The following is a 16,554-nucleotide window of genomic DNA, read 5'->3' as shown; positions in this document are numbered from 1 at the left end:
AAGAGCACACGCCAAACTCCCTTGCTGCCCAAGAGCCTACGGCTCATTCCCTTCTGAAACGGCTATCACTTTCAAGGCTGCCTCGCCCAGCACTGCACAAACAGGCTCTTAGGAATCACTGCTCACTATTAAGATGAAGACAGAATTTCTGTCAAACAGATTTCACCACATAATTTGCATCCTACTTATTTACACAGTCTTCTTTAATAATGTGACCCAGATTAATTTAGTCCTGAAGGCTAGAACTACAGGACTTAAGACTTAGCTACATAATTTCAGGAAAGTCAAATTTTTTTCGCATTGACTCCTACAGATAACAAGTCAGAAACTCAACAGTGCAGAGTACACTGTGCAGTCACGGTTCCCCCAAGAGCCGTGTTCTGGCCCCAGCACCTGTGAGCAGCACCTGACACGAGGAAAAGCCGCCACCCACGAGGGGTCATTTGAGTCCCACAACTGCTTAAGGGAGCAGAGCAATAGTCGGAGATGCCGGAGAAGGGTGGGACACGCTCTCTAGATCCAAAGCTGGAGCCAGAGTGCCATGAGTGAAGCCAGGCGGCAGCTTCAAGGAGCTGCAGTGCTGCAAAAGGCAAGAAAACAGATGGTCCCCTCCCAGCAGGTGTGGGCAACATCAGAGACCATCTGACCTGGTCCAGCCAAGGCAACCACACACGGGACTCAAGATTAAACTCATCCACAGGCAGCTAGTTATCAGGTGCTCATGCTGCATGGCTTATCAGCGAGGCTACAAATCTCCAAATGGCCATGAGCAGAGGAACGACTCCTCAGCCCTACGAATCTCAGCCCTGCCACCACCTTCATCTCAGCCAGAAAGGTCTGCGTTCAACTTTTAACCTAAAAAACTAAGTTATGAATTCAGGTTATGGAGACTAGTACATTTATGCAAATAGAAAACCACACACTGTAACCTACGTGTCTTATTTTCAGCAAAACAAAATTGTGAGAATACTCTAACCTGGCTTCTGAGCGGACAACACAGCTCTGCTGCCTGCCTCATCCTCAAAATGGGGTCCTTAGCAGTACCTATGTCCTAAGACTGCTCAAGGGCAAAATGAGTCGATTCATGTCATGCCTTAAAACATTACATCATGCACAAGCACACCTTAACCTCGACTGGCAACCGACTTTAATCAACAAAATCTTAACTACTTTTGTCTACCATCACTCACGGAAAATGCATCAGGGTCAACAATCTTCAAAACCCAAAGAAATAAACCCACCCGAAGAAAAAGGTTTCGGGCAGACAGGTAGCAGAGGCAGTTAGGTCACCACTTGGAAAGACAATCTCCACATAAGATGCCTGGTTTGAGTCTCAGCTACTGCATTTCCAATCAGCTTCCTACTAATGCACGCCTTGGGAGGCAGCCACGGACAGCCCAAGGACACGGCTCCTGGCATGCCTGGCATCACTGGCATCCTGGCACAGGACTAGGCTGAGTTCTGCCCTCCCAGCTTCACTCCGGCACAGCCTTGCCCTGGCTGCTGTGATCATCCGGGAGTCTGTATGAGCGGCTGGGGGGACAGTATGAGCCAGCAGATGGAAAACCCCTCCCCAAGTTCTCTCCACGTCTTTTGAAAAAAAAACATGGAAATAGAAAATTGCTTACAAAATACAGAGAAAGATTTGTGCCAATCTCAACAAGCAGTTCTATAATGGTTCCAACACTATTACCCTATGCTAGTGTGATAAAGCTTCAAGTGTGATTCGCAGCACTGCCAAAGTATTACCATAAACCCCACAAGGTGGAGAACGCCAACAGCAGGGCCTGACAGAGAAGCAGTGCCCACCACTGTAATAAAACAGGGGAAATCAGTGGGGGGAGGAAGCTTAGGGGGAGGGTTAGGAGAAACCCCAGAGCCTTTGGAGTTGTACCATAAAGAATAAACAAATAAAACAAAAAATATATTTTAAAAAAGCAGCATCCAGCACAAAGAAGAGTTTCCTTATTAAAAATAACAGGTGTAGTAAAATTAGTTTCTATTAACATCTGTCATAGTTGATGCTTCTCAGGTATTTGGTATTTAAACAGCACTGTTTGTAACGCCTACCCTATCATTTCTTTAAAAACAAATTTTTTCACCTTGCTATTGATTTACATTTACGTAAGTTGTTATAAGTAATTTATTTACATAATTATAATCAGGCTAAGCAGTTGTGATTCACGTTGTAAAAATGTAAAGATGAAGCAACTGGTAAGTTCCACAAGAGGCACAGATGAAACACAAATCCACATGTGAATGCTCTCCCTGCACTGACTCCACGCTGCACAACAGCTCAGAGCAGTGGCAAAGGGGAAAAGGAAACCTGCTCTAGGGACAGGAAACGCATAACAAAAATAAATGGTTCAAATTAAAAACAAAGCCGTTGCCAAATAAACCAACAAAAGAAAAAGCTGCATCAAGAAGTTCTACAATTTTCTACATAAAATTTCAATTCCAAAGCTAAATAATTCTAAAATTAAATAACATTTCAAAAAGCAATGAAATATGCCCAACATATTAACAAAAAATTTTCAATTAATCATGCAAAATATTCTGAATGAATGCAAATTATTTTCCTGCTTTTTCTAACCTTTTCATTACTTCAAATGTCAACCAAAATCCCTGTAAGTGTGAAGTTATACAGCCTTTTTCCAAGGGCAGCGAGGCCCTTGCGGGCTCTCCCATGGTACCCATTCCTCTTCTCGCCAGCAGAGCTCTAAGGGTTAACTCCGTGCAGAGTTCAGAACTCCTGAGGCCCAGACAGGACACTGTGCAGGCCTCAAGGACGCTGCTTCAAGTTCCCCAGGTACATGTGCAGTGTACACAGGCAGCCCCATTCAGGAGTGCGAGACCCCTGGACTTGGAACAGAAATCACATGCTGAAGAGCTAATGCGAAGGGAGCGAGGGCACACAAGGATTTGGTGCAGCAATTCAACTGCTCCTTGGCCGCTTCACATCTCATTCTGCAGTGCCTGGGTTCAAGACCCCATCCTGCTTGGTACTTATCTTCTTGGCAATGCACACCCTAGGGGGCAGCAGATGATGGGTGAGGTAGCTGGATCCCTATCACCCTCACTAGGCCAGTATTGAGTTCCTGGCTTCCAGACTTGGCCCAACCCAGACACAGCTGCTGTAGGCATGTGGAAAATGAAAGAAATTAAAAATTAAATCTTTTTCTACTCCTTCCTCTTACAAATTTTTTTTAAATACTAATTAAATAAGTAAATATAAACTAAAAAAAGCCTTTAGGAAGGGCCCCGTATGGCAGCGTAGTGGTCAAATCCTCATCTTGCTGGGATCCCGTATGGGTGAATGGTTTGTGTCCCAGCTGCTCCACTTCCCATTCAGCTCCCTGCTTGTGGCCTGGGAAAGCAGTTCAGGGTGGCCAAAAGCCTTGGGACCCTGCGCTCATGTGGGAGTCCAGCAAGAAGCTCCTGGCTTCAGATAGGCTCAGCTCTGGCCACTACGACTACTTGGGAGGGGATGAAACAGCAGACAGAAGATTTTTCTTTGTCTCTCTCTGTGGATCTGATTTCCAATAAAATGTCAACAAATAAATAATTAAAGAAAAACTTTCAGGGACTAGACATAGAATACAATGCATGAAACAACTGGGTAAGAGCTAATAGCAGCAGCAAAGGTTACAGCAAAAATAAAAGCAAAGGCTTTTTCACAAAGTAAACACGTGTACTGCAGGATTAGAGCAGGCGGACCAGGTCCAACCCTTCCTACGCAATGGGCTCCAGTTGTATGTCCTGTGAGAGGTGAACAGGTAAGAGCTCTCCAGATGCCCAGAAAGCCAGACCTCAACCCAAGCCTCTATGGCAGTGCCAGGGAATCCACCTGAACTACCACCTGCTGCTCCTGGGGTCTGCACCAGCAAGAAAGGGAAACCAACTGCCTCAACTGGGAAGTGACCCCAGGCATGCCAACGTGGGATGTAGAGACTTAACCCAATCTGCTCTCCGACCTGTCAGCACGGACCTTCTCAGGGACACCGAGGGCTCAGCAGAAGCTCCCAGGCACCACCCTCCCCAGACACCCGAGCTCTGCCTCAGACGGCAGCACACTTCACCAAAGCCTACCTCCGGAGCTGCCCGCAGCGGAGTACTGAGCGCCGTCGAGGAACTTGCGAGGAGTCGGGAGGTTGGTCACATCGAGCAGGGGACCTGGAGATGCATCTTTGCCAAGGCTGCAGAGGAAGAGGAGCGCTAGTTACCATTCTCTCCAAACCCACTGCAGGCTGCTCCAGATGAGCCTCATCAGCTTCCTTTCCATCATACGCCCTCCTGCTGCTTTGTCCACCTCTCTCAAGTGTACTTCCAGGAACATAATTTTAGCCACAGATGTGGTCAAAAGCAGCACTCCAATTTGGACGGGCCGTTTTCATTTGACGTTACCTTTAATAAGGTAACTGTACACTCGGGATCCCACGGAAGGCCCTCAAGCAATCAAGTCACGCCAAGCACCTTCACGCGCCCCTCTGCAACTCATTAGCTTGATCTATCAGTTCTGGTCCTGAAATGAAGGCTTAGGAGAATTAAATCCTGCTTCAACTCGTGTTTTTCAAATTAAAGTTTCTGACATATTCTAGGAGTTCACCTCACTTACTTTTCTTCAAAACAGACTCAAATGTCAGCAGACTCAGAATCAGATGGTTTAAGGCATTCCAAATGGGTTAATCCAGTATTTGATCATCTATTTCATTCATCTATTTTCCAAAAGAACTATACCCCTCCTACAAATGTCCAGCTTTAAAGTTTCCAAAATGAGCATATTTCAGTGACACAAAGATTTTTAAAAATACGTTTTTTTCTTCAAGGTAACTTGGTAATTGATAAACACCGACTAAGCACAAAAACAGAAGTCAATCCGAGGGAGCAAAACCTGTGCCCTAGCCTCACGCAGCTAAACCACCTGGCTAGGCTGCGTCGAGAAGGGCTTTCTGTCCCAAGCGTGGGAAGGTCAGGACCACAGCTCTCACTTCCCTCCAGACTGTTGGCAGAGCCAGCCCAGAGGCGGCAGCGTGGACAGCTCCCGCGCACAAAGGACATTTCCAAACGGAATGGAAGGATGACACAGCTGTGATTAAACCTGCCATCCCCTAGGGATGCACACCATCTCCTTCCCACAGCAGTGAGTTCCTTAATTTCTTTATTTGAACAGCAGAGCAATAGAGACAGACAGACGAACAGAGAGACTCTTCTATCCACAAGTGCCTACAACAGCCAGGGCTTTCGCAGGCCAAGGCCAGCAGCCTGGAACTCGATCCAGTCTCCCACTTGAACCGGCCACCTGTTGGACTAGGAGCAGAAGGAGAAGCCGAGGTTCCATCCAGCACGTGGATGCAGGACGCAGATGTCCCACCCAGAGGGAGGCCGCTCCCACAGCACAACACTCTTCCCACTAGTGTGTATTTTAAGGCTAACAGTAAACATTCATTCACAGATTTTTTTTTTTAGAGATTTTTTTTTTTTTTTATCGCAAAGTCAGATTTACAGAGAGAAGGAGATACAGAGAGAAAGACCTTCCATCCCCTGGTTCACTCTCCAAGTAGCCACAACAGCTAGACCTGAGCCAATCCAAAGCCAGGAGCCAGGAGCTTCCTCCAGGTCTCCCATGCAGGTGCAGGGTCCCAAGGTTTTGGGCTGTCCTCCATTGCTTTCCCAGATCACATGCAGGGAGCTAGATGGGAGCGGGGTTTGCTGGGAACAGAACCAGCACCCCAATGGGATCTCAGCGTGTTAAAAATGAAGGCTTTAGCCACTAGGCTACCGCGCCAGGCCCCAGAAATTTTTGAAAAGCCAATTTTGTTAGTGAAGTTGATATTACCCTTGCTGAGTGCTAACAATGTGTATGTGATGATCACAGGCCTTAAGGATAACCACGAATCCTTAACTCCTCCGCTTGCACCCACTCCAGGGAAAGGGGGAATCAGTATGCAGACACTCGCAAGATCTGCTGTGTGTTTGGCACTGAGCTCAAAGCTGAGGATGCAAAAGCATGACGGAGGCACAAATGAAGCCAGGCTCAGCTCACTTCCAAGACTGACGACAACTTGCAGACGAACGCGAATTCTGGAGGAAGGTAAGACGTAAAGCGGACACAGACAGTAATGACCAGGAATTAAACTGGCATGATTTCAACTATGCTTTTTCCACCAATATACAGCTGTAACTTCCTCAACTTAACCATCTCAAGAAAACCCCATGGTACCCAATCACCACAGCAGCTGGCATGTTTATACAATCAATTACATATTTAACCCTTTTTTTCATCTTTCCTGATAGCTTTCACCTTATTGCTCCTCTTTCTGCCTCATCCCATTTAAACTGCACCTTTCCACAAAGGGAAAAGCAGCTTCGCACTACTCCCCTCGCCCTGGAAACACCCAAACCAGAAGTCAGAGTTGGCTACTGAGCAATTAAGAAAAGCTGATTTCACAAAAAAGGGTAATCTGAACCTTGAACAATGGGGAAATTATATGCTACATTTTATAAATGTTGGAATAACAATGTGGAGCTGTTCTTTCTGTTTCAAGCACAGATAAAGGTATCAACGAACAGGACATGGAGGTGTGCGTGTGTGCTGGGACGCTGCCCACCAAGCCACGAAACACACTGACACGCACACCAATGCAGCTATACAGCTATAGAATACTAGACTATAAATGGCCATAAGCTCAGCTTTACACATGATTCACTTTAGATTAAAAACCCACAACCATTTTCTCCCAGTTTTAACCTAGAAATTTCAGCCAAGTGTAGGGCGATAAATGGCTTGCCATTTCAACTTTGAAAAACATAGCCTGCTGACTTTATAATAACAGCCAGAGGGCCCTCAACTCCATCAATAAACTTTCAGAAAGTCAATTTAGTGTAAATCTATTTTCATAGACTCATCTCTCTCTAAAATATTCCCTCCGGCTTCAATTTTTTCTTTTGTGAGCACTAACCCAAAGGCAAGCAACTCTGGAAATGACTTTTTTCTTGTTCTTTTCTGGTAGGTTCCAGAGGAAGGCGGCACACCCATTGCATAAGGACCACGGACAGCTGAGCAGCTCAGCCAAGGGCAGGTGCTGCCACAGAAAGTTCTAGTTTAATACCAGGGACTTGAGTTTCTTTCAGCAGAGAGAAAAAGGCATCTTCTCACTATATATCTGAGATGAAGCTGAGAAGATATTAAGCCTTCAAAGAATTCGAAATCTCAAGGGATGTATTTCTCAAAACAAAAAAGAATAAAACTTGCTGTTATGTTAAAGTTTGTAATTTGAATTCACTGAATGGCTTTATTCTGAAAGAAATATCAACAGCTATTTTTCTTGCTACAGACCTATGACTACAGCTTCTTATTTTAAATACATTCATCAGCAGCTGCAGCCAGAAGTTAAATGTATGCAACACTCCTCCTAGAACAAAATACACCCCTTAAAGTTACCAATTATGTGTTGTGACTGAATGTGCTTTGCTGTTTAATAACATGATTGTGGGCAGAAAAACCACAAAGCCAATTAAGCTACAAACACAACCACCACTGCCACCAAAGCCACAGAATTTTCTGGCCGTTCTGTTTTTAAAAGTGTTTGATTTCAAAATTTCAAGTCATGGAAGCAATTGTTGTCAGTCTTTGTAACAAGGGTTAGAAGCACTGACAGCTTATTAAACATTTGATTTTTAATTAGAAGCTATTTCTGTTCCTTCATCTGACAGTAACTGGGTCCAACGATGACCAACACTCACAGCTGCAGTCCATGAGTCTGAGGTCATCATCAAGCTGAAAACTGGGAGAAGTGAGCTAAACTAAGCTGCAAATGGAGCAGGTGACAGTCACCTCTGTAACCAGAACTGCCACTGCACCTGTAAGGGCCCACGCTCACGGGGGTTTGTTAAGTCAAACCGCACTGTGAAATGGCTGTCCACAATAACATGCCCTAAGTAAGAACATGTATCTGAATGATGGAGCACCGATGGCTGCCATAGCAACTCGCTATGCTTCGAAGATCTGGCTAAACACACAGAAGGAACAATAAATGATTTAGAAGATAGAAAAGTTTGAAAAAAAAGTCATGGCTTCAAATGATAGTCCAAGGGTAAAATAAAATAAACTGATACGGAAAACTAAAAATCTAAAAACCAAGGGGGGAGGAATAATTAAAGGAAATCAGACTGTGCAAGTGAAAAAAATTACTTAAGGATGAAATAGTCAGGGAGCAACTAATTCAATGAGAGCCAGGACACTCACCACATACCCAGAGACAGACACCCCAAATTCACATGCCTGAAATGTGCTCTGCAGCAGAAGTCCAGATGCAAACGAGGAGGATTAACTATTTCTAATATTTTGTGATTTGATCTGACTATAAAGCTATATGGTCTTTTTGGGAAATATAAAGAACATAAAAAGCTATGCTCATCAACTTGGTGTAATGTATTCCAAAATGTTTTCCAGAAAGGAGTCTGGATCTTTGGTTACACACCTCCAGAAAATGGCACACTCTATTTACATTTTTCTTAAAATTATCCTATTAACAACTTTGAACATTTCACACGCGGGTGCAGGGTCCCAAAGCTTTGGGCCGTCCTCAACTGCTTTCCCGGGCCACAGGCAGGGAGCTGGATGGGAAGTGGGGCTGCCGGGATAGAACCAGCGCCCATATGGGATCCCGGGCGTGCAAGGTGAGGACCTTAACCACTGCGCCACCGCGCCGGGCCCAATTATTTATTCTTATACAGAGGTAATATGTGTGGTCATCTCAGCTGTTTCAAACTACTTACAACTCAATTGTTCTCAAAGCATAACTTTGATATCCTATGGTCCACTTCTGAGTATTCTTTCTAAACAAACCAAAACCAAGATCCCAGCAGAGATGTCTTTCCTGTTGTAAATGTCTATCTAAGACGCAGTTCTGCCACACGTGACCATCACTGTCCACCTGGCTATCCGGCCATCACTGAGCCATCCTTGCTGCATCCTCTGCACAAAGTGCTCACCAAATCCTGGGAAGGCCAGCTTCCACTCTTCTCTGGGTGTCAGAGCAAGGCTTCACTGCAGAAAGCAGAGGATGCAAGCAGCACTAGATACAACTCTCACTTAGATAAGAAGCTCAACACCATCAAAGAGTTTAGGGCGTGACTCTTGCTCTCAGACTCACACCAGGGTCTGAGGTGGCTTAATGGCATCGCTCATGTCCCTCACAAACACTAACAGACAGCAAAGGGGAAAGTACCCTAGACCACCGTGCTGAGTCTCCACTGAACAGCTTGCAAGGTGAAGTTGCACTCAACCCGCTAGCCTTACAGAGCAGGGAGAACGAGCCTTTTGGATTAGTCTATGCACACAAGGAACACAACACCTGTCATTAAGAAAGAAGAGGGAGAGCGCAGCGCAGTGGCCTAGCAGCTAAGGTTCTCGCCTTGAACGTGCTGGGATCCCATATGGGCACCAGTACTAATCTCGGCAGCCCTGCTTCCTATTCAGCTCCCTGCTTGTTGCCCGAAAAGGCAGTGGAGGACGGCCCAAAGCCTTGGGACCCTGCACCTGTATGGGAGACCCGGAGGAAGCTCCTGGCTTTGGATCAGAACAGCTCCAGCCATTGCGGCCACTTGGGGAGTGAATCACCAAATGGAGGATCTTCCTGTCTCTCCTCCTCTCTATATATCTGACTTTGCTTCTGATTCTCTGTATCAGTTTGTTCTGAGTTGTTTCTGCACTGGCGCATTAGAGCTTTCTCTGCTCTGAGCTCTGAAGGCAGGAAGTCTAAGACCACAGTCCAGGCGGTGCTGCCATCATCCGAGGTCGGGATCCGTTACTTGCACATATCTGCCTTCTCCCTGCATCTTCACGTCTTCCTCTGCACCTGCCTGTGCCCTGATCCCATCTCATAAAAACACCAACACTGTGGAACTGGGACTCACCTGACTAAACTTATTTCAACACTATTACCTCTTGAAATATTGCCTCTAAATACAAACATATCCTAAGGCACAAGATTTCAACATATGATTTTAAAGCCAGAGGCGGGGGGAGGGAGGGGCGGGCAATCTAATCCTTGGCATCCTCACTTCAGTGGGATAAAGACCCAGACTGGTCACTGTGTCATTTGGTACTTAACATCTGTCGTTCACCACCTAAGGAAAGCTGACCCAACTCTTCTGTAATTTTTATTTGAGAGGGCAAACAGACATCAAGCTCTTCATCCACTGTTCACTCCCCTAAATGCACACAGAAGTTAAGTCTGGATGGGCCAGTCCAGAACTGAGAGCCCAAAATTCATTCTAGGTCTCCCATGTGAGCATCATGGACCCAGCTACGACACAGCTACTCACCTGCTGCCTCCCAAACGCACAGAAGAGGAAGCTACACAGAAACAGATGACTTGGAACTGGAACCAAACACTCTGATGTGAGATGTCTTTAACGTTGTGCTATACCTGGCCAGCAATGTTTTAAATAAAGACTGAAATCCACCTTTTCCATCTGGGATTTCCTTACATTCCAGTCACGTTTTAGTTAGTACCATTTTATCTTCAATGCTTTCATACAGCTCCTCATTACTACTGCATAGCAGCTATATGTGTAAAACCCCAACCTCTCCAAGAGCTTCAAACACAAACAAACATACACTTTGGCTGGTCCAAGCTGGGCAGGCCGGCCGGGTTCAAGCAGGTCCCAGGTCTCCCTCACTCACCTTCTGGGACAAGGCCAGTGCATCAGTGCCAGACACAAGGGCATTTCAGGGGCCCCCATCTCCTGCTCTATCACGTGCTAATGACTGGCAAAGCCCACCATTTAAAGCCAGGAATGAGGCAGCGTACAACAGCCATGTTCCTTGCAGCTCTTCAGAAAATTTCAGCTTAAGTGGTTCACTTTATAAAGTTTAAGGCTCTTCCTCTGACACTACTAGACAATGCTCACCTTCCCCTTATGCTACGGAATACTTTCACAGCACTCAGTGGTTTTATTATTTGTCTTCATACGGGGGGAAAAACCCTATCCAGAACTGCTATTTGCCCACAAATACCAATACAAAAAATGTTCTTACTACCCCACCTCCCTGCCCATCACTTCATCCTCTGCCAAGGTACAATCCTTATCCTGCTCACATCTAGTCTTGCAGCCAGTCTGAGGTACAGAATCCCTACTTGCCTATCTGCTTTGCTGCCGATCTTGCAGTGCCTAACTACTCAAGAGTCAGGTCTCCAACAAAGCCAAAGAATCACATGCAGACCTAGGCATTTTTGCTCAAGCAGGACAGGTCTTACAAGACTTCATTTCTGGCTTACACTGCTTCCAGTGCTCCACCTGTCTGCACTCAGATAAAAACATCAGTACAGGTCTACCTGAGGAGAGTGCGCTCAAAAGCCCTCTGGAAAGCTCAAATGGCTACCTTTTTTATATGTGAAAGACAAAGAAGATCTTCCACCTTCAGGCTCATTCCTCAACTGTCTGCGACAGCTGGGGCTGCCCAAGCCGAAGCCAGGGGACAGGAGCACAGTTCAGGACCCATGGGTGGCAGGGATCCAAGCACTGCAGTCATTATTTTCCTTCCAGAGAGCAAATTATCAGAAAAGGTGGAATGAAAAGCAGAGTCGGGAATCGAACCCGACTACTGCAATACAGGATGCTAGCATCTGAAGCAGCAGAGTAACTGCTACACCAAATGCCCACACCTCGTATCTATCGTAAGGGAATGCTGGAAGTTATCGGACTTACGAGGGTACTCCAAGTTTATTTTGGTGCAGGGGGAAAAAAAGCTATGAAGTGGATGCATAGTTTGATAATGAGATGAATTTCTCATGAACTTCCTGTAGACTTTTTATGTATTCATTTCAGTGTTCTAATAATTTACATTCTATACCCTTAAATACAGGGCTATATACCACAACCAGCTTAGGGAAACAAGGTGTATTTTCCCTCCACCTTTCCTGAACAGTTTCAGAGAGAGAGAACTGCCTAGAGCGGATACATTCATAAACAACAACAAAAGCCTCACAACTTTTGATCACACGTCTACATTTCTTAACTGGGCTGACTTCACTAGCCAACATCATAATTGTTTTTCCAATTTCTCCTGAAAGACTCAGTATATAAAAGACCCATATATGTATATGTCCTTACACAAAAAGACTATGATAATTGCATGAACAAACTAAAATGCCAGCCTCTTAGAACACAAAGATGGTCTTATAATAGGAAAGTCTAAGTTTCAGAGATGGTGCATGAAAGAAGAATGTACAATATTCAGGGAAAGCAAACATGTTGCCAAGAATCCTATAAGGCCCCAAGTCGGCTGAGCCGAGATCCTCTTCAACCAACCTCGTCCTCCCCTTGTCCTTGCCGTGCTGCACCACTCGGCTGGTGGACCTGATGTACAGGTGCCGATGCAGCTCGTCGATGAGCACCAGGTGCAGGTTCATCTTCTTGCTGTGAAGCTCCAGTCTGAGGTCACTCAGTCCTTCCACCTGCAGCAAGGGGCCTTCCAAAGACTCAACTGCAGACACCTGGAAAGGGAAGCAGGCAAGCCTATTTGGTATAAGTAAACAACCCAGTGAGTTTGTAAATAAGATAACTGCCTTTTCTTAATAACCTAGCAAATGTTAACACTTATTAGCACATCACTGTAGAGCACAATGTGGACTGGCTCAGTCTAGCTCTCAAAAAATGTATCATATAAAGTAGATATCTCTGAAGAAAATGCAAACAAAATAGAAATGAAAACATGTAAAATTCCACAACAAAGCTGTCCATCTATACACACACAGACACTCAGGTGAAGACAGCTTCCCAATTAAATGATTGCATGGTTTACAGTCTAAGAACTCCACTGTTTACATGCACTTTGACTCCACATTCACCTTCGCAGACTAAGATGACCAAAAGCACGCTGTGTGTGCTTGTGGTGATCACCGAGGCAGCCAAGTTAGCCAGGTCATTCGTGGGCAGGAACCAAGGCCAGGCTGACACCAGCCACTGAGGTGAGAGCACCCTTCACACAAGGGCCCCACATGGAGAGCCCCGCCCAATCCCGTCTGACTAAAGCAAGGGCATTGAGCCGGAGACGCTTCAAAGTGATACAGGAATGCCCACAACAAACAGAAGATGAAGCGCCCTGGGACCTGTAAACAACTCCTTTAGAATCTCAACATGGTAACTGCCAAGAAAAAGACGTTTATGTAGGGTTCCTATTCATGGATATATAACCATATTTACGTGTAATCTGTATATACAAATCCTATACAACTTCAGGCTCAGAATATATTTGTGATATTTTTCTTTCAAGGAGAAAAACAAAGAGGCAGGAAACAAGAAGAATGTAAAAAACAAAACAAACAGAAAGTAGCTAGCTCCAAATTGAGCTGAGAAGGAAAAGAACACAACGGAGCTGCCTCGGAACGAACGCACTAGGACCGTTCTCTGATGTCGGTCAGCCGGCTCAAGGGCCCCAAAAGGTACAAATAAAAGCAGTAAGCAGGAACATTTCCATTTGATTGTGAAATGTAAGTAGAAACATACACCTAAAAAGTAAAGCATTTGTATAAGAGCAACAGATAAATACAGCCTTGAAACATCCTGGTGGTCCAAAATGCTGGCCACGGATGTACAGCAGTCTAAGGAGTTGTTGAGGAGTTTGTGAACAGTAAACAGACAGCTTTCCAGCTGCCAGCCCGAAACAGTGAGGAAAATGCCATGGCTTACCCACCAACACATCACTTGTTTTGTGATGTGCTATAATCAACTGTCAATAGCAAATGCATTTCCTTAAGTTGAGCAAGAAAGAAGCAAGCAAAAGGAAGAGTGGCAAGCCCAGGGCAGCTCTGCCCTCTGAAGCCTGCCACTTCATGTGCACACTTGCGACTGCCCTTGCTCTGACAGCCGCTGGGCCCTGTGCAAGCTGCCGGCAGCTCCAAATGGAAAGGCAGCTTCACAAAACGACCAACGTGTCCCCAAGGAGGAAAGCACAACAAATTCATTTACACTTATGCCCTAAAATGGATTTTAACTCAGGTCTCTAGCACAGAAAGGAGGATGCATTAACCTTCAGTGACATCAAGATCCAGAAAATGAAAAATAATTTGGTAAACCATTGGCCCGTCATGTAGCCTTATCCCTTAAGGTAATTAAATCCAGCTAAGATATTTAGGCTTAAAAACCATCCGCTGCACATATGCACTTGATTTGTTTGTGGGAATTTGCATGAAGATTTTTAACCCCAACAGTTCATGTTCCAAAAACAAAATTATGATGATGTCAATTTTCAATCCACCCAACTAATTTTTAATTCAAATAAAACACTTATCCCACTGTTTGAGTCATACTGAGTATTAAGATTATCCACAGAGTACTGTTACAGAAATTTCAGACAGTATTTCCAACATGTTTTTAATGCAGAATTTTCAGCAACTGTCCTTTATTTTGGTAAATCATTGTGACCACTTAAATGTTCAACTTTTTGAATGCTTGAACCAAAATACAAGTATTTAGATACTTGTATATTAAAATATATGCCACCAAAAGCTTGCCACCAAAAAATAAAGTCTCATTCCTGCTAGGAAACACAAATATTTCCGTTTCTGTTTTCCTAGCCTTTATGTAAGTCTATAAAGCTAAAACTTCTGAAGTAAGGCAAGATCACATTCATTGTCTTCCCCTATTCTAACCTTACTAAGTACTAAATAGTACTCACACCAATATGAAGGAAGAGATTGTAGGAACAACCACTTCAGCACAACAGGTTTCACCCACATCCCACACAGAGTGCCAGTTCAAATCCTAGCCACGCTGCTTGCAACCCAGCTCCCCAGCAGTCATTGCTCAAGGATTTGAACCACACGAGGGAGACCCAGCTGCAGTTCCTGACCCAGCCCCTGCTATTGTGGCCACTGGAGACTGCACCAGCGAACTGAAGATTCCTCAGCGTCACTCTGCTGGGGTGGACAACTAGAGTAATTGACATTCATCTTGCCTGGTTGTAAGCTGGGGTCCAGCCTGTGAGCTGTCAGTACCAAAACAGATTCACTTATGCCAAACCACAGTAGAGCTGTGTGGACAGGAAGGAGAACCCTCGCTTGCACATGCCTAGGACAGAAAGGATTACAAGAACTCTCTGCAAGCCACAATCCAACACAAGGAATAACCCTGGGAGGACGCCTGCCGCCTGCCCACCTGCCTGCCGCCTGCCTGCCCGCCTGCCTGCCTGCCCACCACCCGCCTGCCCACCGCCTGCCCGCCCGCCTGCCTGCCCGCCTGCCTGCCCACCGCCTGCCTGCCTGCCTGCCCGCCTGCCTGCTGCACATGCCATCCTTAGTGCTGGTCCTTGTAAACTGAGCATAACTATTTCAAAAGAACATAAGTAATCCCCCTTCTTTCACTTTTTCCTCAATGGGTTTATTAACACAATATCAATGAGCCCCATTCAGGAGCCCCATCTCCCTCAGGAAACCTGCACCTATAACGCAGACTCAGCACCTCTCACCATGAACAACGGATGCCGTGGACCTCCCCTCCCCTCCCCTCACTGCCGGAATTACTGCATGGTTTTATTTAATAAACCTTCATCAGTTCAGATGAAGGGCTGTTATTAGCTGAGCTAACAGCCAAATGATAATGCTCTAAAGAGATATCAGTGCTTGTTGGTGCATTAACAAAGAGGAGAAGGGCTGAGGGCAAGCCCTATCAATGTAAATGAGGCGATATTAGGGACTAAGGGCTTAATGCAATAGACTGCCTCTGAGATAATGGAATTTACAGGATAAAACAAATGAGATGAAGCTATTGATAAGTGAATGAAGTGGGGGAAGCCTATATGATTTAAAGTGCTGCCAAAGAAAAGGCCCTTCACTCATGAATTTATTCTTTAGGATATCGCCAAATATCTCTAAGAATAAAAGAGATCAAACAAACTTAGTCTACATAACGTCTCACCTCTTTACTACCCCAAAACACAGACTTTAAAAAGCACACTGCTTAAGCTTTCCCTTTTCTTCAACGGTCTTCCTTTCACAGAGTGTTCTACTAGAAATTATTTCCACATTTTATTAAAACATGGGGCAACCAGGTCTTCTGAGATACTCCAACAGCTCAAGCCTTACACAATGACAGCATGAGACCAAAGGGGAGAACCTTCTATCACAGACGTTTAAATATGGTTGATCAGAGAGACCACTCCAATTAACAGACCAATGTGAGGCCCAGAATTTTAACTTTGTTTTTCTAGCCAATTATAAAATACAAGCTCAACCAGAAAACAAAAACTCAAAAGACAAAAATGTAAGCGATACAAAGGAAGTAAGACAAAGTTCTCACTCAGATTTGATGTTTTCACCTGATTCTTCTAATCATTTTCCCTGTAGTTTTTATAAAAATGGCATCTTTAAACTTTTTTTTCATGTGGCAATACATTAATAAGGTAAGCTCACCCTTAAATGCCATATAGTTTTTAAGGTTACCATATTAATTTGTACTATAAACATAACAAATGGCTTACACCAAACTACTAAACTTCAGTGATTGCTATATTTTTACTTTCATAAGTTTTACTGGAATAAACATTCT

At 44.8% G+C, this 16,554-nt stretch overlaps 1 protein-coding gene across 12 annotated transcripts in view; it reads right to left on the bottom strand.

The window, feature by feature from the left end:
* Window positions 1-16,554, bottom strand: part of EXOC4 (exocyst complex component 4) — an 817,909-nt gene that overhangs the window by 767,103 nt on the left and 34,252 nt on the right. For all 12 annotated transcript variants that reach the window (XM_040987490.1, XM_040987494.1, XM_040987493.1 and 9 more), the window contains exons 4-5: window positions 12,319-12,503; window positions 4,090-4,196 (exon numbers count right to left, since the gene is read on the bottom strand). In XM_040987490.1, the coding sequence (XP_040843424.1) occupies window positions 4,090-4,196; window positions 12,319-12,503 (292 nt within the window). The remainder of the gene's footprint in view (window positions 1-4,089; window positions 4,197-12,318; window positions 12,504-16,554) is intronic.

This window comes from Ochotona curzoniae, unplaced genomic scaffold (assembly GCF_017591425.1).
Source record: "Ochotona curzoniae isolate NIBS_2020 unplaced genomic scaffold, NIBS_Ocur_1.0 contig_4692, whole genome shotgun sequence".
Classification (NCBI taxonomy): domain Eukaryota; kingdom Metazoa; phylum Chordata; class Mammalia; order Lagomorpha; family Ochotonidae; genus Ochotona; species Ochotona curzoniae.
Note: the sequence above shows the minus strand (reverse complement) of the source record. Positions and strands in the feature narration are given on the sequence as shown.